General features: G+C 56.9%; 1 protein-coding gene across 7 annotated transcripts in view; it reads right to left on the minus strand.

Annotated features, from left to right (window-relative positions):
* PGS1 (phosphatidylglycerophosphate synthase 1) overlaps window positions 1-24,994 on the minus strand; it is a 36,350-nt gene extending 11,356 nt beyond the window's left edge. For all 7 annotated transcript variants that reach the window (XR_006608314.1, XR_006608315.1, XR_006608313.1 and 4 more), the window contains exons 1-7: window positions 24,821-24,994; window positions 15,784-15,973; window positions 12,312-12,389; window positions 10,597-10,696; window positions 9,548-9,737; window positions 8,441-8,619; window positions 5,853-6,374 (exon numbers count right to left, since the gene is read on the minus strand). Coding sequence is in view for 3 of the 7 variants with exons in the window: in XM_045085802.1 (XP_044941737.1) it covers window positions 5,853-6,374; window positions 8,441-8,619; window positions 9,548-9,737; window positions 10,597-10,696; window positions 12,312-12,389; window positions 15,784-15,973; window positions 24,821-24,963 (1,402 nt within the window). In the remaining 4 variants the exon portion in view is untranslated. The remainder of the gene's footprint in view (window positions 1-5,852; window positions 6,375-8,440; window positions 8,620-9,547; window positions 9,738-10,596; window positions 10,697-12,311; window positions 12,390-15,783; window positions 15,974-24,820) is intronic.
* Window positions 24,995-25,909: the final 915 nt, after the last annotated feature.

Genomic DNA, 25,909 nt, shown 5'->3' on the forward strand with positions numbered 1-25,909 from the left:
ACAGTCCCTCCTCCACGCAGTCCCAGCGCCGTGCTGCAGGGTAGACTAGGTGGCTCAAGGCCCCCGCAGCGCTCCCTCACCAGTCCTCTGAGCTCTTCCCACGGCCTGGCCCCCTTCCAGCCTGCCTCCCTCCCTCCCGACCTGCCCCCCTCACTTCTCTCCATGCCTAGCATGGTCTTGGGACCTCACGATCTTGGGTCCCCCTCCTGGAGCCTCCAGCCAGGACCTGTGCTCAGTGAGTGTCCCCTTCAAAGAGAGGCCTTCCCAACCCCCGAGTCGAACAGACCCCCATCAGCCCAGACGCCTCCTCCTCCTGCTCTGGTCTTCCACACGCCGGTCCCCTACCTGACGTTCCATGTGAACAGATTCATCTGTCTGTACCTGCTTCCTGTTCGAGGAAACCAACATCTAGAGAGGGCAAGGGCTTTGGTCCCCAGCAACTGGTTCCCAACACCCCGAATGCTGCCTGGCGCATGAAAGACACACATGTGACATAAGTACTTGTTTGAATGAGATAAACAGTGCATCTTCTAACAAGTGATGAAAAAATTAAGTTCAAAAAGCTCTGCCTTCTAAAGCAGGAGCTCACGACTATTTCTGGAGAGAGGACTTCCCTGAGGCTCTCTTCAAGAAAGACGTCAAATTACACTCCCTCCTTCCTTCACCTCCGCCACAATATTCTGCAACTGACTCCAGAGGATTCTCAGACCACTAGAGAAATACAAGGGGACAGGAGACACCACAGTCTCGAACTCAGAGAGCAAAGCACTTGCCTGACACTCCAGGCTGCCGTGTCCACGTCTCTTCCCCCCTCCCCGCCCTCACCCCCACCCCGCAGAGCCCTGGGTGCAGCCCTGCCCCAGGGCACACCTGCTGGTGCCCAGGGGAGGCGCATGGGCCGAACACCCAGGGTGAAGCTGCCCCGGCTCGCACCACGAGCTCACCTTTGGGCACCGTGCCAAGCTGCCTGTCGGGAAAACAGTAAAAATAGTGACAATTCTCACAATCATTAACAGATTCCTCTGTCAGCGGGAGCCAGAAATCTCTTACTCCAATGGCCTGCCCCACCCTGGCCACACAGCATGCTGTTAGCCTAGGGGACAGCACCTGGATGGAGTCCAAGCTCATTTTCTGATCCTTCCCTGAGAAGTCCCCCAGCGTGGAGATGCCCCTGCCCGAAGGGACTGTGGGCCTGTTGCTCCCAGCCAGAAGTCCCGCAGTGGCACCGGGCATGACACAGGCCCACTCTTCTCTGAGAGCAGGAGACATGAGAACCCAGGCCCAACAGACACATCCCTCATCCCCACTCAGGCTCCCCTGGGGCTGCTGCCTTCCCAAGACCTAGAGAGGGTAGTTCGTTGGCACAGGACAGATGCAGGGCTTACAACGTCTGACAGCCACTGTGCACTGGCCCCCAGACCCTGCTGTCCCCCAGGACCAGGCTTAACAGGGGAGTCCCTGCAGCAACCGAGAAGCCCTTCAGTGGACGGACAGATGAATAAACTGCGGGCCGTCCAGACGAGGCAATGCTCTTCCGCACTGAAAGGAAAGAGCTCTCGCCACAAAAAGCACTAAGGTTTAAGGACCTAGGTGGCTCAGCAGGTTAAGCGGTGGACCTCTGCTTTCGGCTCAGGTCGTGCTTTGGGATCATGGAGCTGAGCTCTGTGTCAGGTTTCACGCTGAGCAAGAATCTGCGTGTCCCTCTCTCTCCCCCTCTGCTCTTCCCCTCTCCCCCTCAGATAAATAGAATCTTTAAAAGAGGAAAAAAAAAAAAGAACCTTAAATGCCCATTACTAGCGTACGCAGCCGGTCTGAAAAAGACTACAGACAGTGTGAGGACAACCATATGACATTCCGGGAAAGGTGAAAATCTGGAGACAGTCAACGGTCAGGGTCAAGGTCGGGGGAGGCGGGAGGGACGGACGTGAGGCCAGGAGGATGTTCAGGGCAGTGAAAGGCTCTCTCTGTGACACCGTGATGACAGATACACGTCCTCACCCGCCTGAACCCATGAACGCACACCACCGGGATGTCCCGGATATAAAGTGTGGCCTCAGGGAGACAGTGTGTCAACGTCGGTTCACCGGTTACCAGTGCGCTCTTCCCTGCCGGCTGCTGACAGAGGGGCAGGGCGTGACCAGAGCATGGGGTAGGGAAAACCACACGAGCTGCCCCTCAATTCTCTGAACCCAAACCGCTCTAAAGAAATTAAGTCTCTTAAAAATAAATACATAAGGGGTGCCTGGGTGGCTCAGTCATTAAGCATCTGCCTTTGGCTCAGGTCACGATTCTGGGGTCCTGGGGATCGAGCCCCACTTCAGGCTCACTGGTTGGCGGGAAGCTGGCTTTTCCCTCTCCCACTCCCCTTGCTTATGCTCCCTGTCTTGCTCTGTCTCTGTCAAATAAATAAATAAAATCTTTAAAAAAATAAATACATAAAATAAATACACATTTTCACTTAAAAGGCTAAACGTGACAACACAAGCTGTGTTGTAGCGCCCACCCCACGGCCCCGGGACACTCTCCTCGCCTCTCGGCCACTTCACAGAAACCCCAACAGAATGCACGTCAGGTCACCGTACTCTCCCGACGGGGAATCAGTGCCGTCCCTCCACATCACACAAAGGTTGGACTGGGTCCCCCCAGGATTGCCAAAGGGGAATTTGGGCTGAAAACTAGACTTCAAGAATTCAAGTCTGAGGGGCCCCTGGGTGGTTCACTGGATTAAGCCTCTGCCTTCAGCTCAGGTCATGGTCTCAGGGTCCTGGGATCAAGCCCCGCATGGGGCTCTCTGCTCAGCAGGGAGCCTGCTTCCTCCTCTCTCTCTGCCTGCTTGTGATTTCTCTGTCAAATAGATAAAATCTTTTTTTTTTTTTTTTTTTTTAAGATTTTATTTATTTATTTGTAAGAGAGAGTGAGAGCGAGCACAGGCAGACAGAGTGGAAGGCAGAGTCAGAGGGAGAAGCAGGCTCCCTGCGGAGCAAGGAGCCCGATGTGGGACTCGATCCCAGGACGCTGGGATCATGACCTGAGCCGAAGGCAGCTGCTTAACCAACTGAGCCACCCAGGCGTCCCGATAAAATCTTAATAAATAAAAAAAAAACATTCTAAGTCTGGTGGCCTCTCCAGCACATCGCTCGCACACCGGGCCTCCTCCGGTGGCCTCTTCAAAAACCCAAAGAAAACCGAACAGACCACGTTGCGGAAGTCTCTAGAGCGAGCGCCTGTAAACAGTGGATGGCTCCTCTGGTGCTGTGAAGCAGCATGGAAATGACAACGACTCCAGTCCGCCGAGGCATCCGAGACGCAGGCCGGGGAGACATGCCTCGACTCCGCAGCCCGCCGAGCGGAGGTGCCCACGGCCTCCCCACGGGTCACCTCCCACAGTCGTTCCGCAAGGCATCTGGACTGCTGCCGGGCGCCCCTGCCCCTCGTGAGCCGGACAGCACTGGCCCGCGGACCCCCGCCCTCGACGAGCAGCCAGCCACTGGCGCTTGCTGACTGCTATGGTCATGTCCACACGATGCCCCCGGCCCAGCCTGGCAGCTTCCCGCAGGCAGGGCCCACGTAGCGTGTTCCTGTATCACCTCCCTCCACGGGCCATGAGCAGGTCCAACACTGAGTCCCTCCCTGACTAGGGGGACTGGAGGCACCACGTCCAGTGCTGCTGGAGCCACAGGGATGTAGACACCTCGAACACGGGATCTCAGTTCACTCTCCTCACGGGAGGCGTCCAGGAGCACTGGGGGCCAAGATGAGCCAGACCTGTCCTGTGGGAGCGTGGGTAAGGCCATCTCGGCGTACCAGCTGCTCAGCCACCGGTGGGCACAGACACACCACCAGTACCCGCACGGGCCCTGCAGGGAGTCAGCAGTAAACCCCACCCACCCCAGCCGCCCCTGGGCTGCCTGCTCCTCTCCCAGACTGCCTTGGGGAGGACGGGCATCCAGGATAAACCAGGAAAGGGGGCTGCTGAAGGACCCCCCCATAACTATTAATCACAATCACAGGAAAGGACCTCTGACTTCACCACTGACTGACCTCTGACCTCTGACTCATGGCTGCTCTGCTCAGGTACCCCAGCCCCCACTCCCTCTCCCTCACATACTCTGACACACACACAGGCACACGTGCCCTGGGATTCCTGGCCATCCCCACTAATCCAGTGCTCCCGGAGTGCAAGGCCCCACCCGGGGTGGGGCAGAAGCCTGCCCATCCGGGAATGGGCGAGCCACACTGGAAGAGCCGGTTGGGTGTTTCTCTTTCAACGGTAACTTGGGGGGTGGGGTGGGGGGCACTGCTCACTTATCAGTACTGCCTGCTTCAGGGAAATAACCCACAGCCCAGTCAGAGCCATCGGGCCAGGCGGAGTAGGCCGGGGTGCAGGGGCGGGGGGGGAAGTGTCACAGGCTGGATGAGGAGGGAGCACTTTCTGGATGGCCCCGGCACAGCTCCTGGGCACACACATCCCCTCCAAAGAACAAAGCCTCGCCCAGCTTCCAGCGTGGTCTTCAACACCCCACGCCTAGGCACCTTCACTATTCTCGTAAGGAACAAAACCAATCCTAACATACTTTCGCCGCCTCCTCACTGGCTAGCCCAACCCGCCCAGAGGCATCAGACCCCCGCCTACCTCATCACATGGCAAAGGGAGGCAGCTCACTTTCCACACCCAACAGTGCCACCTGCCCGGGCAGTGGGTCTCCCAGCAGGAAGCGGGAGCCACCCAAAAGGCCAGAAGCTGTGACAGTTCTAAGACCTCAGAAAGTCCTAGGGAGTTTTTAAAACACACACACACACACACACACACTCACACACCTCGTTGGAATTGTCCTCAGAGAACTGGATTCAAGAGATAGAGGGCAGTCTGGGCTTTAAAACTTTTTTTAACATATCCCCAGGTGAAAACCAGCGTGTAAGACAAAAAAAAGAGTTCCACCCACGCAGTGATCCCCAAATGACCTCAAATCTAAACAACACAGACAAGGGGCCGGAGCAGTCTACAACCAGGGCTCCCAGGGCCACAGACCAGAGACCAAGACAACCTCACCCTCTCCCCCATCAGCCCCTCCGCAAGACTCCAGCACCAGCACAGGAGCACAGCAGGCCTCAACCACCACCACGAAGCCAGAAAAACCACGTCCGCCACTCGTGGCCAGGGGCTCTCCGCGTCGGTACCCTTCTTCTGACACAGGACTAGGCAGCTCAGTGGTGTGGCCCCTGGAGCACCGGAAGGAGGGACTGCACTTAAGGCAGGTGCCCCGAAACAGCGAGCGGCAGTGGGCAGAAGCCCTCTGCTCAGCACAAGGTTTTAACGCCGCTCACCCCTGTCTCAGCCCACGGGCCTGGGATAACGCACACGTGGGCCGCCCCAGGAACGCACACCAGTGCGGGGATCGGATCCGCAGGCGGTTCAGGCCCCACGTACGGGCAGCGCCATGTGGCTCAGAACGAAAGGACACGGCCTCGTGTCCCAGCTAAAAAAAAGTGGAGGATTCACAGAGAGGAAAAAGAACCACAGTAGGGAGAGAAAAACTGAAAAACCGGGCTGTTTAACAGTAAATAAATCACCCCTAACGCACCCTCTGTCCCTGAGAAGGGCACGGCCGAGGTGGGAAGAATCCACAGCGTGACCGGTACAGTGACCCAGTCACTATCAGAGACGACGGCCTGTGCCTCTCCGCCCCCGGAAGTCCCGCGCGCCTTCTGCAACAGGCACCCCAGCCTCCGGCGTCAAGTTCTGGGAGCAAGGGGAAGAACCCTGCACAGCAGGGACACTCTCAGACAGGAGGGGCAGGCACGCACAGTGGCCGGGACGACGGGAGCCAAGGGAGCGGGCTGGCCCTGCGTACCTTTGGCGTGGAACGTCCAGCCCCTCCGCCAGTACTCCTGCAGCCGGACACGCTCCTGCTGGCCCAGGCTGCACAGCTCACGGAAGAACTGCCGCTCGATGTGCACATACGCGGCCGGGATGGCCCCCGCCACCCCCTTGGCCCCGAAGAAGCCGTTCACCTCCGGAGAGGCCAGCAGGATCTGGTACTCAGCCCGCGTGCCCAAGACCAGGTCCATGTAGGCCTGGGTCAGGTTGAAGTAGCCGGTGGTGAGGTAGACCCTGGCGCCTCGCTCAGCCTCTGTCAGCAAGGTCTCGGTGACGATCTCGTCGATCTGGATCTCAAAGGGCTTCATCTGGATCAGTGGGTAAATCCAGGTGTCGGGGGCTGGCCTCCGGTCCCCGGCGGCAGCTGCGTCCTCCTGAGTCAAGAGGGAGTCGCCGTGGAAGGTCTGGGCGTGCAGCACTTGCTGGCGGACCCTGGCGGAGTTGATCACATCCATCACCCTCTTGTTGGCCGCCTTGCAGTACGCAGCCCGGTCACCTGCAGGGACACACGGGAGGGGAGGGTGAGAGCAGGAAGCAGAGGTTCCGAACCCTTGCCTGCATGGGGACATGGCACCAGACAGCCAAGCGCAGATGCCCCGACCGACCACCTGCGGACACGCTCCGATGGAGCCCAGGCCCAGGCGAAGCTCCTCCGTGGATACCAACGTCCGAGGCAAGGCCACGAAGAGCCTGCGCGAGGGAATGCGGCACGGCCTCTACCAGTCACACTTATAAAGAGAAAAAGCTTTGTTGTTTTTTTTTTTAAAGATTTGATTTTTAAGTCTTCTCCACACCCAACGTGTGTCACAACTCCGAGATCAAGAGCCGCATGCTCTACGAACTGAGCCAGCCAGGCGCCCTCTCAAGTTCAAAAACAGCCCATACTACTTGAGGGAGACCCATCAAGGGAGTGGAGCCTGGGGACGCAGTGCCCCACGGGCCCCGGAGGGGCTTCCAGGAGCCGCCCACGACACACATGCGTGTGAACTGCATGCCAGTGGCTGGGGCTCGGTGTGCTCTTTAGTGAGACGGTTTAATAATAAAGGCACATGTGAGCGTGAGCCACAATGCACAGGCACAACTGCGGGCTGAGCGGGTGCCACACGGCGGGACGGTGGGAGCGGCCCCGAGGCACAGCACGAGGACAGGCAGGCTGGCACCCTGCGCGTCTACACAAGACACTGGAGATGGCCGACCAGACACACTGGACGGACGAGAAGTGACCATAAATGCTATCAGCCGACGACACGACTGAACACTAACGAGCCAGCATCCAGCCCGAGAAGCGAAGATCAAACCAAAAGCTCAGTGGGAGCGGGGCCGGGTGACGCGCAGAAGTTCACGGAACGCCGACGACGGGAGAGCGGAGAGTGTCCATGCTGCCCGGGCCGGCCGGCCGGGACACTGAGGAAACAGGAAGCCTGGGGAAGCCTGAGCCAGAATCAAAGAGGAACAGGACAGAACGCACTCACAGGCCAGGATGGGGCCACACGGGAGGGCCTCTGGGGGTGGGCTCTGGGATAAGGAGAAGGGATGGCTTGGGCCAACCCTCCCTCCCTGACAGCAGCGCCCACGGGGGAGGAGGCAGCCGCCAGCCCCACTGTGTCTCAAGCTGTCCTTCGGAGTGTGACGAGTGACCCCTGCATCCGTTCACTCCTTCCGAGCTGCTCAGGTCCCCCGGGCCCAAGTGCACAGGCCCAGACACCCCTACCTGCCCCCTGAGCACGCTGACTCACCCTTCCCAGAACATGGGGCCTACTTCTCTGCACATTCGTGCCTGGCCTGTACAGTCAGACCAGGGATTGGCCAGTGCTTCCCGTACGGACCAGGTATTAAGCATATCAGGCTTTGCAAGCTGAAGGCACCCATATAACGAGAAAAAGCAAATTTCCACACATTTTTTATTGATAAGAATTTAAAATATCACAGTAATAACTGAGAGTCCAGGCTGGCAGCAGGCAGAGCAGGCGCCCAGATCACAGACTGGCTCCAGGGCTAGGCTTCCTCTGGCACCCGGGACAGGGGCTCTTCTCATACGGTCAGGGTCTACCCCCCCCCGCCCCCGACTGCTGACACTGCTGCAAATTCAGTAGCAGGCCTTCCCAAAGGCCACCAGGAAGCCACAGGAATCACAGGAATGCAAATGCCCCCAGGATCGCTAGCTGCCAGGGTTTGCCTATTTCCAGGGAACAGAGCAAGGGCTCTCCCGTTTCACTTTCCAGGCAGGAGGCCACAGACCTCAGCAGAGCTGAGAGCCACAGAGCCCCCGAGCTCCCCGAACTCCATGGTCCTGGGGAGGGCAGGCTGCTTCCTGTAAGTGCAGGGCAGGCCCCTGGCTCCCTCCCCCAGGCCCAGGCCAAGTCCCACACTCCCACCTTCCCTGGACCCACAGAGCACGACTGGTGGCCAGTGAGTCACCTCGGTCTGGCCCCAGAGACAAAAGCAAAATGAGCCTCTGTCACCCAAGTCCTGCCAGCACATGGCAAGGCTCCGAGAGGTGCACCCCCGGGGCCCCCAGCCGCCCCCTGCAAGCTCGGGAGGCCGGCCGAGCCCACACCCTACCTTTGTAAGGATGCACCATCCCCTCCAACACCTGCACCGTGTTGTCGGCCTGCAGCTGCAGGGACACGTCCCCCACCGCGCCCACCAGCTCTGTGAAGAAGTCCGCGACCTCGGGGCAGTCCTGCAAGAGCACGTAGCGGTCCTGGCGGTTGGTGAAGTACGAGTCGCTCAGGTTTGCGCTGCGGGGAGGAAAGAGGCGGGTAAGGGCTGGGGCCGGAGAGGGCGCGGCAGCGGGGCCAGGGGAACTGGTGGGGGCAGGGCGGCAACCGGCTCAGGACCCCACAGTGGCAGCCGACCCCGAGCCTGGCTACTCACACAAGACGGGGCTTGAGTGGCATGAGGTGCCACAAAGGAGGGAGCCAGAGGGGCGCCTGGGTGGCTCCATGGGTTAAGCCTCTGCCTTCGGCTCAGATCATGGTCTCAGGGTCCTGGGATTGAGCCCCGCATCGGGCTCTCTGCTCAGCGGGGAGCCTGCTTCCCCCTCTCTCTGTCTGCCTCTCTGCCTACTTGTGATCTCTCTCTCTCTCTGTCAAATAAATAAATAAATAATCTTTAAAAAAAAAAAAAAAAAAAAAGGAGTGAGCCATGGAGCCCCACTCCTGAGGCGACAACCAGCTGGCAGAGGAATGACACTCTCAAAGCTAACTAACCGCCAGGGCTCATCCCCAGGGCCCGGGGTTCAGAATCAGAAGGACCCAGGTGGCCAAGGTGGCTCCGTGGTTTGTTTCTTCGGTGTTCCTGGCTCTGCCTGAGGAAGTCGTTCGCCCTCTCGAGTCTCTCACGCACGAAGTGAGATAAACACTAGACGGGTCTCTGCGAGGATGACACGCAACAGCACACCCAGGCTCAGAAGAGTGGCTAGCGCCTGGGAAGTGCTCAAGAAGCCGGCGCTCCCTTCTGAGCACCCTGTGGGCTCCCAGATGGAGGGACGCCTGGGAGCCACAGCAGATGTGGTGTCGTGGAAGACACGGAGGCAGTATGACGACTAGAGACATATGACAACATTCTTGAAGGCCTGAGGAGACGGACGTTCCTTCTCTGCGTTCCGCTAACTTCCACCCCGGACAGTATCCAGGGGAGGCCCCAGAGGCACGGCAGACTACTCACCCGCTCAGGATGACATTGTTGTCAAAGAGGTACACTTTAATGTGCTGCAGGCCGATCGTCTCGTTGAAGCGCTCAGGGATCAGGAGCCTGAGAAGCCCACGCAGGTTAGGCGTGTGGAAGAGAGAGACGCGAACCTGTTCTGGAAACTTCTGCAGCAGCGGGAGCAGCATGGTGCGGGAGTTCTTTCTACCTGAACACAGGGGTGAGCGGAATTTGAAAAACAACAGGTAATTCACTCCAGAAAAGATAGTGAGCCTGGAGGGGAGGAGCCGCCCCCCCGTAGGCCCACATCTCCCTGCACTACCCATCCGAATCGGCCAGAACCCCAGGCACCGCTGCGAGCCAGAGAGCCTCAGACCAAATTCTGCTCTGGACATGGACATGTCTCAGAACAAGACTGGGGTGTTCGGGGCCACAGGCAGCTGCCATTTTAACACCAGCACCATTCGCCCTCCTCCTGGAAACCATACCCCCCGTCCTCCTAGGGGTACCACCCGATTCTACTCTTGGTGTTCCTACTCTGGGTAATAATGGCTCTACCCACCCTGAACCCTTGCCCCAACTCCACAGGAAGACATCCCGGCTGGACTGGGCCCGTTGGTACGCGCAGAGCCCCAGTGCACGGCCCATGGAAGGCCACTCAGGCAGCAGACCGTCTTTCAATGGATAAAATGTTATGGCCAGATGGGCCTGGGGCTCCCAGAGGTCACCACGTGGAGCCAGCCCAAAAGAAGGAGGGCCAGCAGATGGGTCTTGGTGACCAGCCAAACCCCCAGATCATGACCCACCCAAGGCAGGTCAGTCACAGGAGTCAAAAACAGCTCTTTTTGTCAAAGTTGTTTTTCTTTGGGTTTCCAGTCACTTACTACAGAAGGAATGCTGACAGACAGCCAGGCAGTCTAGGCGGTCTTCGAACATCCTGGCTTTTGTGGGGGACGGAGGGAGGGGACAGACACAGACGGACGGGGATGGGACAGGACAAGGGCGTAACTCCGAACAAGGGTCTGAAAGAGGAAAGGTCAGAGCAGGCGGGAATGCGCCAGACCTACCTCTTGAGCCCCGCGTGAAGTCCAAGAGGATGGACACCTTGAGGTCTGAAGGAAACTTGGCTTGGAGTGACTTTTCCAGAGTGCATTCCAGACAATCTACCTGCCAAGAAAAGAACCCCAAAAGAACAGAAGTATAAGATCCAAAAAGATGATTATGTATTAAAAGAACAGATGGAGGGACGCCTGGGTGGCCCAGTCAGTGAAGCATCTGACTGTTGGTTGTCAGCGCAGGTCTCGATCTCAGGATTGTGAAGTTCAAGTTCAAGCCCCACATTGGGCTCCACAGCAGGTGTCGAGCTTACTTAAAAAAAACAAAAAGGATCAACTTGCCAGGTAACACCCCCCCCCGAAACACGCATCCTCTTGGAACACACATCTGCACCATGAGACTTCTGAGACCAGTAGCAGTAACCAGAAGGTGCCACCCAGCTCCCTCGTCCAGCCAGGCCTCTCAGGGAGAGCGCGTCTGTGGGTCAGACACGTTGCCCAAGCAGTCCCAACCTTGCCACTCGGGGAAAGGCTAAGACACGAGCTCTCACACATTTCAACAGACATCCCCACAGACACACACAGCAAACAGTGACTACACATGGACAGCACTCGGTAAATATTTGCTGAACCAGCGAATCCAAGATAAAACCTGCCCCCTGGCCACTCTCCATGGGCTCAACACGATAGTCTTCTCCCAGAAGAACAAACAGGCTTCCCAAGCTTGCAGTAAAAGTGTGTCCTGAAGACAGAAGGAGAACTCCGTGCAGGGGCGGAGGGGGCAGGAAAGGACAGAAGTGCTTCTGCTGACCAGCCATCCCGTTCCTGCCCCCGTCCCTGGTATTTCCCAGCTCCTCCCTGTGGGTTTCCAGACAAGGAGGAGCCCAGAGAAAACACTGTGGCCCATTTCAGAGACCGAGTGGAAAGCCATCTGAAGATGAGGACAACAGAACACCCTCACTCCCACTCGCGTGAAGTCAGCCCACAGACGGCGCCTGCACACCAACCGCATGCTGGACTTCCGCCGCAGGAAGCATGCCCTGAGCTAACCTGTGGTTTCTGCTCCTTCCCATCCTGCCCATATCCCCGCAGGCGATAAGTGTGGTATAATGCCAAGTCCAGGGGGACCAAGGCAGGCCACAGACCTGGCACCTGACCCCAGCCCGACCTGTGTTTTGGTCCATTTGTCTAGTACAGGGTCAGAAAATCTGCTCTGCAAAGGGCCAGGCAGTAAACACCCTGGGCTTTGGGAACCAGACGGTCTCTGTCACAACTCCTGAGTTCCGCCGCTGCGGCCAGAGAGCGGCTACAGACGGCGCAGTGGTGAGCAAGCACAGCTGTGTCCCAGTAAAGCTTCACCTACAAACACAGAAATCTGACCGCACAGACTTCTCTTGTGTCATAATTAATCTCCTCCTTTCAACTTTTTCCCAGTCATCTGAAAACGCAAAGACCATTGTCACCCACAGGCCATACAGAAACGGGCAGAGGGCCGTCGTTCACCGAGTCCGAGAGCAGCACACAGAGCATTCTCAGAACCGTGGTGCAGGGCGCAGGGGACCTGTGGGCGAGGACGAGCCCCCGCCCCACACCCCTCACCGGCCCTCCTGACTGGGCCAACCCCCAGCAGGACAGGGCGGCTCGACCCTGATCTCAGGGCACCGTGCAGCCAGGGGGAACGGGGCGATGCACTGCTGCCGTGGGGACCACCCCACCTCAAACCTTACCAGTTCCTGTTCCAGAGGACCTGTCCCCAGGTAGAGGGACGCCATCACCACGCGTCTCTTGGCCACGTTGATCTGACTCTGAACGAGAAACAAGTCACAGTCATTTCCACAGCTCACGGAGGACACCAAACAAGTAACGCTCCGGGCCCGGCTCTGCATCTGAAGCAAGCCCCATGCTAACAGTAACCGCCCACGATCCTCATTTAAAGTACTCCCCCTGGGGGCCCCCCCCGGGGGATTCATTCCATTCAGCGTCTGCCTTCGGCTCAGGTCATGATCTCATGGGTCCTAGATCGAGCCCTGCATCAGGCTCCCTGCTCAGGGGGGAGCCCGCTTCTCCCTCTCCCTCTGCTGCTCCCCCTGCTTGTGCTCTCTCTGTGTCAAGTAAATAAAATTTTTTTAAATCTTAAAAAAAAAAAAATACTCCCCCTGAGAGACATGACCTAACTATACGAACCGTGACACAGCCATCAGAAGAATGAAGGCGGCGTGTGTCAGCAACCTGACACAACGTCCAACATACTGCTGGGACAGAAGCCATAGCTGCCCTGGGCGCAAACCACGGCCCATTCACGACCCCCCCAAGGGGGGGCAGCACACGTGGGGCACGTGCAGGGCACAAGAGCACGTCCCTAAGGGGCAGAGGAGGGGAGTGTGGGAGCCAAGGCACGTGCTGCTCTGCCCAGTCTGCACCTGCACGGCTGGCCTTCACAATGAGAGGGCACGTATTTCCTCTGAAGCGCAGACGGGCCCCCAGCACAAGGACAGAACAGAGCAGCACTCGAAGATGACTATGTCACCTCGGTCCAAACAGGCCGAGTACTCTCTCTAGACCTGCTCCAATGTGGGGAACCACGACGCCCTCTGGAGCTCAAAGCACCCTGCCCAGGTGGCGGAGCGGGGGTGGGGGTTTCGCAGAACCATGGGTGGTGTGCCAAAGGTCAGGCTCCGGAAGGAGAGGCAGGAGGGCCAGGCCTTGCAGGAGGAGGGAGGCAGGAAGCAGGCACACGCCTGCTTTCCGACCCAGGAGGGATGCGGCACCCATAGCCCGCACGGCCGGCACGGGAAGGGCACCAGCCACAGAAACACACGAACACACCGGCACGAGGCCTGCAGGCCAGGAAAGCACAAGATAATGTCCCACGTTCGCTGTCTCCTCTGCTTGGTTGTTTGGGAGGCGGATGCCGGCAGGGAACACGGTTACACGGAGCAAACAGTGACTCAAGCAGAGGCACCTCGGCTCAGGTGCTGGGACAAGGGCTCGCAGGCCAGGCAGACCACAGGCTGCACTCGCCTCTCAGGGAGCAAGGCCGCTCTGTGGGCCCAGGAAAGACACATCCCACGCAATCCTGCACCAGTGTCTGCCCAAGACTGGTTCAAAGGGCAAGATCAGGGCTTCCTCCCAGAAGGGCCAAGCCCTGGGGCCCTTCCTGTCCCCCACAGCCCCACCCAGGCAGGTGCTCAGCCAGGGGATGGCCACACCGAGACTCAGCCAGTCCTTCAACCCCAAGTTGACTAGAACATGAAGAACAGCCTCTGAAAACCTGTTTCTTCCAGCCAAACAGAACCAAGCAGGAGCAAAGAGCAAAGCACCTTAACATCCCTCTCCACAAAGACCCCAGGACGGATGAGCAGCGCAGGGAAGCGGCGTGAGCACGTACACACACACACGTACACACACACACACACACACAGAATGCTCTCTGGAAGGAGCCAGTCAGAAATTAAGCTGAGTGTGGATCTACGGAATAAGAGGCCAAAAGGAAAAAGTCCAAGTATCCAAATCAAGCACAGTTTATTCTGTAGGAAAATTAATTTCTACATGTATTTCCTATTATCTACCACCGTTCCGCCCGTCTAACCTCATCACACCTTAATTCTAACATCACTGCTAATCTGAACCCAGAGGATTCATGTTAATAAAAATTAATCAGGGGGGGCACCTGGGTGGCTCAGTGGGTTAAGCCTCTGCTTTCAGCTCAGGACATGATCTCAGGGTCCTGGGATCGAGCCCCAATTGGGCTCTCTGCTCAGCAGGGGGCCTACTTCCCCCTCTCTCTCTGCCTGCCTCTCTGCCTACTTGTGATCTCTCTCTGTCAAATAAATAAATAAAATCTTAAAAAAAAAAATTAATCAGGGGCACCTGGATGGCTCAGTGGGTTAAAGCCTCTGCCTTCGGCTCAGGTCATGGTCTCAGGGTCCTGGGATCGAGCCCCGCACTGGGCTCTCCGCTCAGCAGGGAGCCTGCTTCCTCCTCTCTCTCTGACTACTTGTGATCTCTGTCAAATAAATAAATAAAATCTTTAAAAATAAATAAATAAATAAATATTAAAAAATAAAAATTACTCAGTTTCAAATGACTTATTCCAATCTGCAGTGTCAACCTGGAGTAACAAGATGGGCCACAAACAGCTGAACACTGCAAGCTCAAGTCCCCAAAGCAAAGGCATCTCTGCCCAGACAGAGAGGCCCAGACTTCAGACACAGTCCCAGGAAAGAACAGGGATCATAAGGCCTAAAATCAGGTGTCCACATTCTCCAGTGACCGGGAGCCACGTCCTACAGCCACTTCCTACACATCAAGTCTCACCCACGAGTCACAGCTAAGTTTTCCCCCCGGCACACCCTGCCTACCAAGAAGACACCACTGTGTCCTGGGGATGTTTCCAGGGGAAGGGTCTATCGTGCTATGACATCGTTAGCCAAGGCGCCCACCCGCCCTCACTAACCTCCCTTCCAAAGGAACTGATGGAATCAATCTGTCCATAAGAATCAAGATCACTGGGGCGCCTGGGTGGCTCAGTGGATTAAGCCGCTGCCTTCGGCTCAGGTCATGATCTCAGTGTCCTGGGATCAAGCCCCGCATCGGGCTCTTTGCTCAGCGGGAGCCTGCTTCTCTCTCTCTCTGCCTGACTCTCCGCCTACTTGTGATTTCTCTCTCTGTCAAATAAATAATAAATAAAATCTTTAAAAAAAAAAAAAAAAAAAAAAAAAAAAAAAAAAAAAAAAAAAAAGAATCAAGATCACTAGGGGCGCCTGGGTGGCTCAGTGGGTTAAGCCACTGCCTTCAGCTCACGTCGTGATCTCGGGGTCTTGGGATCAAGTCCCGCATCGGGCTCTCTGCTCAGCAGGGAGCCTGCTTCCTCCTCTCTCTCTCTCTGCCTGCCTCTCTGCCTACTTGTGATCTCTGTCAAATAAAATCTTTAAAAAAAAAAGGAATCAAGATCACTGCCCACCTACCTTGAGCTACTCTACCTGAGATGTTAGCAACACACAAGAACCTCTGATAATGGCACAACTCAAGTATTTGTGAGCCTGAAAACCTAACAGGGAGAAGAACCCACAGCAAAAAGCCGAGCAGCCATCAGAAACTTCCAGAACAGAAGGCACTTCTGCTCAGGACTCACTCATCCTCACGCCTCCAAGCCTCTGTCTCAAGCGTCCGTCCCTCTCTCCCGTGAACACAACTTACCTTCATGAGCTCGAAAAACTCGGCCGGGGATGAAAGCACCCTGACGTGGGAACTGGAGACCCCAAACTCTGGGACCAGGTTTCGGATCCACTGGAACCTGTGCACACCCTCTGGACACAGGCAGCAAGGTGGGGAGGTGACCTGGGGGACAGCTGGAGACAGCAAAGGAGCCAAGAGCAGCCATGGCGACCTGGTTAAAGAGACACGGAAAGGGTCACACTTCTCAAACGCTTCCTCGGAAATCTCTTTCAGCTACGAGGGCCCCGCACATGAGGCGGACGGGAATTTTTCTTTAACCAATTCCAGATTCTCTAGACCATTTTAAGTGAGCCCAAGTCAAACTCTGCAAAGGTGCTTTTCCTTCAGCCCCGACTAGCTGAGCAACCTGAGAAGTGCCAATGCCCACAGAGAAAGCCCAACTGGCAGTTGGTTCCACACAGCTCCCAGTCTAGAGTGGCCGCGAGAAACCACCTAGAAACCACCGCGGGGCTGACACCGGGGGAACCTAACAACCTGGCCTGCAGAAGGCTGCTGGCGATGGCCTGGAGCCTGGGTGAGGGAGCCCCCTGCAACGCAGGGCTGCGGAGAGGAACGAGGCTTTTATTTAGGGAAGGACCCAGAAAAACTAAATTTTCTCTTGAATCCTCGACTGTGGAGTGAGGGGCGGAGCAGGAGGAGCCTGGGGGGCTGTCTTGGCAGTGGATGACGTCTTCCTCGGGGCTCAAAGCACAAGCTGAGCCCCCGCCACCTGCCAGCCGGCCCCCCTTCACTGCGGCAGAGACAGCAGCAATTGAGGGCCTGCCCACGGAAGCACACGTCTGCCGCCTGCCACCTGCCGGCTGTCCCCCCACAGGGGGCCCGGGGAGGGGCCACACACCCAGAGCCCCATGCAAGCCGGGCCCTATTCTCAAGTCCAGCAAACAGCAGCAGGAAAATCCTCTGCGGTGCGTGTGCTTCTACTGCCACTCCAAGGGGGGCTTTGGGGAAAGGGCGCAGGAACACCCCAAGGCCTGAAGGGTCACAGATTCCAGGAAGATGACTTAATTCACTTGCTTCATGATAAAGCACTGAATCTTCCCAGGGCGCGCAAACGGCCCTACACAGACGCCAGATGGCCCACAGCTGTGCTTCCCAGAAAGCCCACTGGTCTGTCCCGCCGACTCGCTGCCAAGAAAACTTTAGTCAACAGGGGGAAGGTAGCAGCTCTGTAGATCCCAGGAAGTCGGGGGCTGGCCTGGGGCCCTCGGTGCAGAGTGGGGAAAGCAGCTAAGCTTTCCCGCTGTCTCAGAGACAGCATGACGGCACTCGGGGGTACCAGCTTGCTAAGGTCCTCCGGCTTCCAGCTGCCGAGCAGCAGCGAAAGGCTTAGACGCGAAATCTAGGGATTACTGCCTCAATTTCCCTAACCGCAGGCCTTACGCCCGCTGCGCTCCAAGCTAACTTCCAGGAGGAGAGGGAAAGATCCTTCAGTCCAGTAGAAAACCACGAGACAGTGGGAAAGTCTGCACGACACTCTATCCATCTGAAGCCCCAGAGGGGGCCTACAGTCTAATTTTCATTACTTAAACATGGTCTGTTTGAGGTGGAAAACCCCACAGCAGCGCCACACCAACGGATCTCCCAGCCTCACGGCACTTACCCTGTCCCAGCCCATACCGACTAAGAACCAGGGCGACCACTAGCACCTCCACCCCGCCATCGACTCCCTGAAAGGAAGCTGCGGAGACACATTCCGGCACACGGCGACCCAGAGAGGGCAAATGGGGCTCGGGCTGCGACCCCAGGCACCGTGACACTGTTCCGGCCTAGGTGGGGAGCACAAGGGGCGAGCAGCCCCGCCGCCGCCCCCACGAACCTGGCGGCCTCACAGGCTTACTGCACGTCTGAAACCATCTGAGAACGACACCGGGGGAAAAGGCCACCATGAACTGAAGGTGGAACTGGGCAGCACGCGTGTCCGGAGTGACGGCAAAGAGGAGCAGGTGGTGCTGAGCGCCCGGGGAGGCCTGAGGACACCCTCCCCGGGGAAGGTCAGGCAGGGCACTCGGAGGGGCTGCTCCAGGCAAGGAGGGGGCTGGGCCAACGTGAGCCGCGGGTGTTGGCAAGTGCCACCACCCGCGGGAAAGCCCGCAGCCAGTCCAGAGGACACAGGCGCCCGGGACCCACCGTCAGCCCGGTCCTGGCCCAGAGAGACAGCGGGCAGGCACGGGCAGGCCGGGCTCAGGGCCCCCCGGGCTGCCGCGGGCAAGCCTCGTCCCTGCCAGGCAGCTCTCCCCGGGAAGGCTCCACCAGGGCCATCGTCCAAGACGTGTTGAGGGCTTTTTCATGCTGGCTTCCTGTTTAATCTGCGTGCTGGCAGGTTTATTTTTGCTAGAGAGGAGAAGGGGCTGAGCCAATTAGGTGCAGGGAATCAGGGAGGGGAAGACCCAACCCTCAAGCGGCAGTTCCAGACACCCGAAGAGGACGGCGCTCTGAGAAGGTCCCCCGGTGACGGCACGGGGCCCCTGTGGCGGCTCGGGCATGGGGGAGACCACACCTGGACGCGGGACACTCGAATCTAACTGGAGTGCCTCCGCCGGGGCAGAAGCAGCCAAGCCCAGGTCTACTCGGGGGCTCATTTTTTTCTTTCGCCTCAGCCATAAGCCCACGGGGGGGGTGCGTTCCCGCTTTCCACAACCCAGCTCATGGGAATCTTCCCAGAAAAGGTTGTTCCCGGGGCTAGGAGCACCCCCACCGCGCAGTCACCCCAGTCTCCAGGGGCGACCACCTGCACAGGCAAGTCCCCTCACCCCAGGGAGGCTTACTAAGAAACCACAGGTCCCAGGTCAGGAGCCCAAGGCCCGAGAGATCTGAAGAGCTGCGGTTCCTTCACCAAAAGAGCAGAGCTGTGTCACACACGCCATTCAGAGAACTAACCCGGCACACACACAATTTCCACATCTAGACCTGGACTCCCCTGAATCATCGTTCCAGGACCATCCAGCTCCAGTTTCTAGTTACAAAGAAGAGGTGGGGGGCGGAACCAGATAGAAGAGGAAGGAGGGGGGGCGCCAGCTTCTGCTGACTCAGGAATACCACGAAGTCTGGAGAACAGGCCAGCACCGAGGGACACTCCGGCAGGCCGGTGGCACAGGCAGCACCAGCAGACAACGCAAACACGTCCCCAGCCGACAGTTCCAACGGTGAAAGGAGCCAGCGGCTCTGGGAAGGGCACACTCCAGCCACCCACGGAACACCTGACTTTGGGTACAGATTCAGCCTCAGGATTTAAGGCTTCCCGGGGAATCTGCAAAGTGCCTGCCCTGGGCAGCAGGCTGGGTCTAAGTGCTGAAGACCCTTGACCTGGGCCCTCCCCACCCAGAGAGACCTGTGTGGGCGGGGTGAGAGGAAGGCTTCAGGGCGACTCTAAGGGCACAGGGAGCATGAAGCGAGGGTCGGGCAGGGAGGAGGGAAGCTTCCTCCCACCGTCTCTAAGACAGATCCACAGCCGAACTGCCAGACTAAGGTGCTCTTATCCCTGAGCCCCCAGACTGGGGGACAGAGCGGGGGTGGCCAGCCACTATGTGAAGACTGCGGAAGCCTACCTGGCCTAGAGGGCAGTCCTGGGTGCAACAGGGCAGCCCATCCCTCCTGCTGGGCAAGGGACGGCAGTGGGACTTGAGTTCAGAATAATCAGTCACTCAGAAACTGAGCAGAAGAGCCCCCGAGACACAACCAAACGCAGCTACTGACACGGGGCCTCAGGGGAGAGAGAGGCGTTTCTCCTTTTTGTGGGGAGATAGTTTTCCATTTCACCAAACACCTTTTTTTTTTTTTTAAGATTTTATTTATTTGACAGAGAGAGAGAAATCACAAGTAGGCAGAGAGGCAGGCAGAGAGAGAGAGAGGGGAGGAAGCAGGCTCCCTGCAGAGCAGAGAGACTGATGCGGGACTCGATCCCAGGACCCTGGGATCATGATCTGAGCCGAAGGCAGAGGCTTTAACCCACTGAGCCACCCAGGCGCCCCCCATTTCACCAAACATCTTAAAGTTGCGTGTGCTCCATGGAAAAAGACTGGCACACCTTGTATTTTTCCTGTCTGGATGTGCAACAATGTGCCTGGAGGTGCAACCGAGTTCCGTGGCCAGTGGCGAGATGCCAGTAGAGCACGGCAGGGCGCCCGGGGGGCTCCATCCGTGAAGCATCTGACCCTTGACTTCAGCTCAGGTCATGATCTCAGGCTGGTGAGCTCAAGCCCCATGGCAGGCTTTGTGCTACGTGTGGAACCTGCTCCAGATTCTCTCTCTCTCTCTGTCCGCCCACTTCCTACCTCCCTCTCTCAATAAAAAACAAAAAAAAAGGAAGAAGAACTAGGCAAATACTGAGAATTACACCCAGGTCTACACTTGACCTTTACATGTCCCCTCCAAGGCCTCTCTGGCTCAGATCTGATCCCCAGGGGCTGCAGACTGTCGCCCACCACCCAGTGGGGGGAAAAAAAGTAAAAGTAAATCAAGTAAGCTGACCAACCTCTCAGGGTCTTTCCTAGAGGCGGCACCGGGGGCTCTGAACAAGAACGCAGTGATGCGGGAGAACGGAGCCCAAATCCCCGACAGACAGTCCAGAAGCTCCACCCTCTGTCCTGTACCATACTCGGGACATTTAGCTAAGTGGCCCCCACTACGGGCTCCGATAGGCTCTGAGTCCACGAGCTCTTCTGGAACTGTAAGATAAGATTCGTGGTACAAGCTCTGTGGCTTGGGTCTCATCCAAATCTGTACAAAATGATGAAAAAAGAAGTTCTTAAAAGAAACTAAGTTCTGTGGACTGCAGTGTTTTCAGAAACTTCTTTTTAAGAAAAACCCACCCTCCCCCCTCATTCATGCACACTTAAACGTCAGAAAGTGAGCTGAGGAGAAAATCGCAACAGTCACACACTTCCTGAGAAGCACACAAACTACGCGAAGGAGCCGTGCACTTCCTGCGTCCCCGGCGGCCGGCGGCCCTTCCCGACTAACGCAACCCCAAGTCCAAGAAAGGGAAGTGAGTGTGAATTCCCGTAGGTTACAGAAGACCAGCACGGGAGGCCAGGCTGCCGGCATCTGACTACATGCTGACCAGATGACTGTCCTCTCGACTTGCCCAAAAGGAAGTCGATCACATCCAGGGGCCAGCAAAGGAACAAAACCCACAGTACACCTCGGGGTGGCCCAAGCAGCGCGCAAAGCAAAGGGCCTGATGAGAACCAATCACATATTCTACTAACCCAAAGGCTTTGACCAGCCGGACTTCCCAGCAGCCTGGAGAAGAACTCGTTTACATGAATCAGATGACATGTTTACAAGTGGATTACCAGAACACTTGAATCCCAGGCTAGCTGCTCTCCCTCGAGGAGCACACAACCGACTGACCAAGCCTAATTCATCACCAGCTGCAATGTGTTAATATGAACTCAACAAAGCTACAATTTGGGGCGCCTGGGTGCCTCAGTCGGCTAAGCATCTGCCTTCGGCTCAGGTCATGACCAGGCCCCTGGGATCCAGTCCCACGTCAGGCTCCTTGCTCGACAGGGAGTCTGCTTCTCCCTCTCCCTCTGCCTGCCACTCTCCCTGCGTGTGTGCACGCACACTCTCCTGCTGTCAAATAAATAAATAAAATATTTAAAAAGGAAAAATAAAAGCTACAATTTAAAACTCCATTGTAGGGGCGCCTGGGTGGCTCAGTGGGTTAAAGCCTCTGCCTTCGGCTCGGGTCATGATCCCAGGGTCCTGGGATCGAGCCCCACATCGGGCTCTCTGCTCATGGGAAACCTGATTCCTCCTCTTTCTCTCTCTACCTGCCTCTCTGCCTGCTTGTGATCTCTGTCTTGTCAAATAAATAAAATCTTAAAAAAAAAAATAAATAAATAAAACTCCATTGTAAATCTTTTTCCAGTTCCCTGTGAGATGAGAATCTGAATTATCTGGGGAAATTTATGCTTTGATTTTAAATATCCCCCTCCCACCCACTCTACTACTACAAATAAGCCAGGAGACAGTTCTACTAAACTCTAACGAAGCGTCGTGAAGTTCAAAGAAGTAGCTTCTGGAAATCTGGTGGTCCCTCAGAGTGGAAACTACTAACAAGCTGAACCGGGGTACAATGACCTGCCACTATGAGGTCAGATGCAACAGTGTTTCTAGACCACTAATTGGAAGTAATTTTAAGTAGCATTCTCTGTCACAGTGGCTGTCTCTGTAACTAACAAAGAAACCACCCTCCTCCAGCCCTCTTGTTAGCTAAAAAGTTTTAACAGGCACTCCAACAGGTGAGTCAGACTGGCAGGCTAAAATCTGACAAAGTCTAAGCTCATGACTACACAGAACTATTATCAATGAATCAACAATCAGAGTTACAAGAAACCACACCATTCGGGGAATGAGGAGTTGTGAGATATTTTGGGGGAGAAACGAAAGTCAGCAGCCAATATAGGATGAGTGGCCATACAGACCAGAGAAACCCCAAACACTAAGGCCACAGAGTCGGGAAAATCTGCAAACTGAATAAGGCAAGAGAAAAAAAAAAAAAAAAAAGGTCAGAAAGCTACAGCATTGTAACACGGGTCAAAGCACTTATCTTCAGTCCTAGCAAAGCATTTTATTTTATTTATTTTTTTTTAATTTTATTTATTTATTTGACAGACAGAGACCACAAGTAGGCAGAGAGGCAGGCAGAGAGAGAGGAGGAAGCAGGCTCCCTGCTGAGCAGAAAGCCCGATGTGGGGCTCGATCCCAGGACCCCGGGATCATGACCCGAGCTGAAGGCAGAGGCTTTAACCCACTGAGCCACCCAGGCGCCCCCTAGCAAAGCATTTTAAGGATTATAAAACACAAATTTATTTATTTTTATAAAAGATTTTATTTGTTTTTGAGAAAGAGAGACAGAGCGTGCACCAGTGGGGGGGCGGGGGAGAGGGGTAAAGGGAGAAGCAGGCTCCCCGCTGAGCAGGGAGCCCTATGTGGGACTCGATCCCAGGACCCTGGGATCATGACCTGAGCTGAAGACAGACATTTAACTGACTGAGCCACCCAGGCGCCCCCACAAATTTCTTTAGAAAACATAAAACCTGGGGCGCCTGGGTGGCTCAGTGGGTTAAGCCTCTGCTTTCGGCTCAGGTCATGATCTCAGGGTCTTGGGATTGAGCCCCGCATCCGGCTCTCTGCTCAGCCGGAAGCCTGCTTCTCCCTCTCTCTCTGCCTGCCTCTCTGCCTGCTTGTGATCTCTGTCTGTCAAATAAATAAATAAAGTCTTAAAAAAAAATTAAGAAAAAAACCATAAAACTTGGTGGGGGGGTGAGGGCACTGGATGATGGGAATTAAGGAGGCACGAGACGTGATGGGCACTGGGTGCTGCACGCGACTATCAATGAACACTACATCAAAAACTAATGATGTACTGATGATGTCGGCTAATAAAATTTAAATTAAAAATAACTAAAAAACCCACAAAAATTATGATTCTCTAAGTGAGTTTCTGGTTTAATTGTTATACAACACTCTCAGCTTCATCAAAAGGAAATATGGTGCCACACCTACAGCATCCATTTACAAAAAGGACTTTGGGGAGTCAGTCTGGACTACTCCCACTGCCACACTGCTCCTCTCCCCACTAGCACCAGAAAAAGACACTCAAGAGAAACGTCTTTTTCAAAAGAATTCGTGGAGACTGCCTCCAACATCCCTTAGCAGTCAATTTCAACGTTCAACAATGAACAATGAATTGTTTTTCCTCCGTTTAAACACATACAGGGACATGACAAACTTGCCTGAACACCTCATCTTTGAGGAGAGAGCATTTCTTGAAACCTTAAACCAAATTTCCCGGTGGTTTGATGCCAAGACGTAGAAGTCACCTGATCTCACCACCCACTGCTATGGCCAGGTCTTGGCTAAGCACCAACCACAGAAAACGCAGAGGCCACCTCGCCCCCGGCCCCGCCCCCACCGGGGTTCGGCGATGGGAAACTTAAAGCCATTCTGATCAGCAAGATGCTACCACGGAAAAGTCACCCCGAACCAAAGCTGAAGTCTGGCTGAAAATCATCCGCTGCTGCTCGGTGTAACGCAAGCTCCTTCCCAGGAGCAGCAGCAGCGCGCGCGACTGGGGCGCGACTGGCCCACAGACCTGCGCGCGGACGCCAGGACGTCCCACGGCACCCCGCAAGCAGCACAGATAAAATCTGAGATAATGCAAACTCTTCTAAAGGACGCACCTCTAATTTTTTTTTTTTCCCCTTTAAAGGGTCAAATGTAGAGGCACCTGGGTGGCTCAGTGGGTTAAAGCCTCTGCCTTCGGCTCAGGTCGTGATCCCGGGGTCCTGGGAGCGAGCCCCGCGTCGGGCTCTCTGCTCCGCGGGAGGCCCGCCCCCCTCCCCGCCTGCCTCTCTGCCTGCTCGTGATCTCTGTCTGCCAAATAAATACAATCTTTAAAAAAATAAAGGGTCACGTGTAAGGCTTGAGTCTCTCGGGTAAGAGAGCCACTTGCACACACGAGATCCTTTTTTCCCTGTAACGTTAGCAAGGCCGACAGGCCTCTCGGGTCGGCGCGCCCTCGGCCAATGTCGACTCTGAAAGACCGCGGCCTGAAGAAGCGGCTTCAGAGCCTCCTCCCCCACTTACATAACTCACTTCAGTACTTTTCCAGAACGCGGGCCCTTTGGCAAGTGTGAAGGGGGCGCCGAGTGGCTCCTCCGGCCCGGCCCGAGGGCCCGTGACTCGGGCCGCCTCACTGCCCTCTGCCGCACCACGCGCCACGCGCCGCCCGCACAGGCCCGGCCCGGCTCCTTCACCCCGGCCCGACCGAGCCGCGGCCGCCACCGCGCAAGGCCCAGACAGACCCCGTCAGACCGCGAGCGGCGCCCCCCGCGACCAGCCCCTCCAACGCCCGCCGCCGGGGGCCCCGGACCTCGCGCTCGGTTCCCGGCCGCCTCCCCGGCCCCTGCGTGAGCGCACTCCCGGCGCGGGGGAGAGGCAGGGCTGCGGCCGCGCCCCCGCCGCGGCAGGCCCGGCCGCCTCTCACCTCCTGCGCCGGCGGTCCCGGTAACTTCCCAGGCGGTCGGACAGGCGCCCCAGGAGCGCGGCCAGCCCGGGGCGGCCAGGCAGCAGGCCCAGCAGCCGCCTCCAGAGCACCGGCCCGGCCGCCGCCGCCGTCGCCGCCGCCATGGAGACTCGGCGCTTCCGCTTCCGGCGCGCAAGAACTTTATTGACAGCGGCGCTCGCGGACACGGGGAGGGGGCGGGGCGGACGCAGGGGAGCGGGCGGCGCGCAGGCGCAGGCGCAGCGGGCTGAGCCGCTCTTCTCCCTCCGGTCCCGCCGCACCCCGCGCTCCTGAGCGTGCTGGCCTCGCGCCCGCCAGGTCACGCCCAGCACCCAGGCTCCGGGACAGGTGCGCTGGGCCGGCCCCCGAGCGTGCGGTTCTGCGCCCCGAGGGCCGCGCGTCCGTGGAGCCGAGAGCACCTCCTGTAGCTGACCTTCAAAAGGGACACCTTGCAGGATCCTGAAGGGGGAGAGGCGGTGGGGGGCAGATGGGGTCCGAAACATGGGGCTCCTGGGACGACCCACTGGGACTGAGGCTTGGGAACTGGGAGAGCGGTGGGAGATGGTCACATCCTACTTGTCTTGGCCCAGAGAGTGTTGTGAGGGCTCAAGTGTTTGGAAACACGGGATGCAGAATCTTCCGCATCCCCGGTCCACCCAGGCATCCCAGGGAAGTCGGTTCCGTGCTCCCTGCAAGGATGTTCTTGGCCCTATTCGTGGTATCAGCAGTGCGCAAGCCGGGGCGCCGGGGTGGCTCCGTCGAGGAAGCGTCTGCCTTCCTCTCGGGGTCAGGATCCCAGGGTCCCGGATCCGGTCCCACATGGGGCTCCCTGCTCAGCGGGGAGCCTGCTTCTCCAGAACTCTGCCCGCCGCTCCCCATCTCTGCGCTCTCTCTCTCTGACAAATAAATAAAATTCTTTAAAATAAAATTACATCTCAGAGGAATGTTTAATGACACGAAGTGTAAAATCCAAATTTCCAAGGAGTAGTATAGAGCTTATCTCATCGGAGATATTAAAAATTGGAAGGAGTATTGTGTACAGACAGACTGAAAGTAAATACACCAAAATGC

Source organism: Mustela putorius, unplaced genomic scaffold (assembly GCF_011764305.1).
Source record: "Mustela putorius furo isolate JIRA1106 unplaced genomic scaffold, ASM1176430v1.1 tig00000873_pilon_pilon_pilon, whole genome shotgun sequence".
Lineage (NCBI taxonomy): Eukaryota > Metazoa > Chordata > Mammalia > Carnivora > Mustelidae > Mustela > Mustela putorius.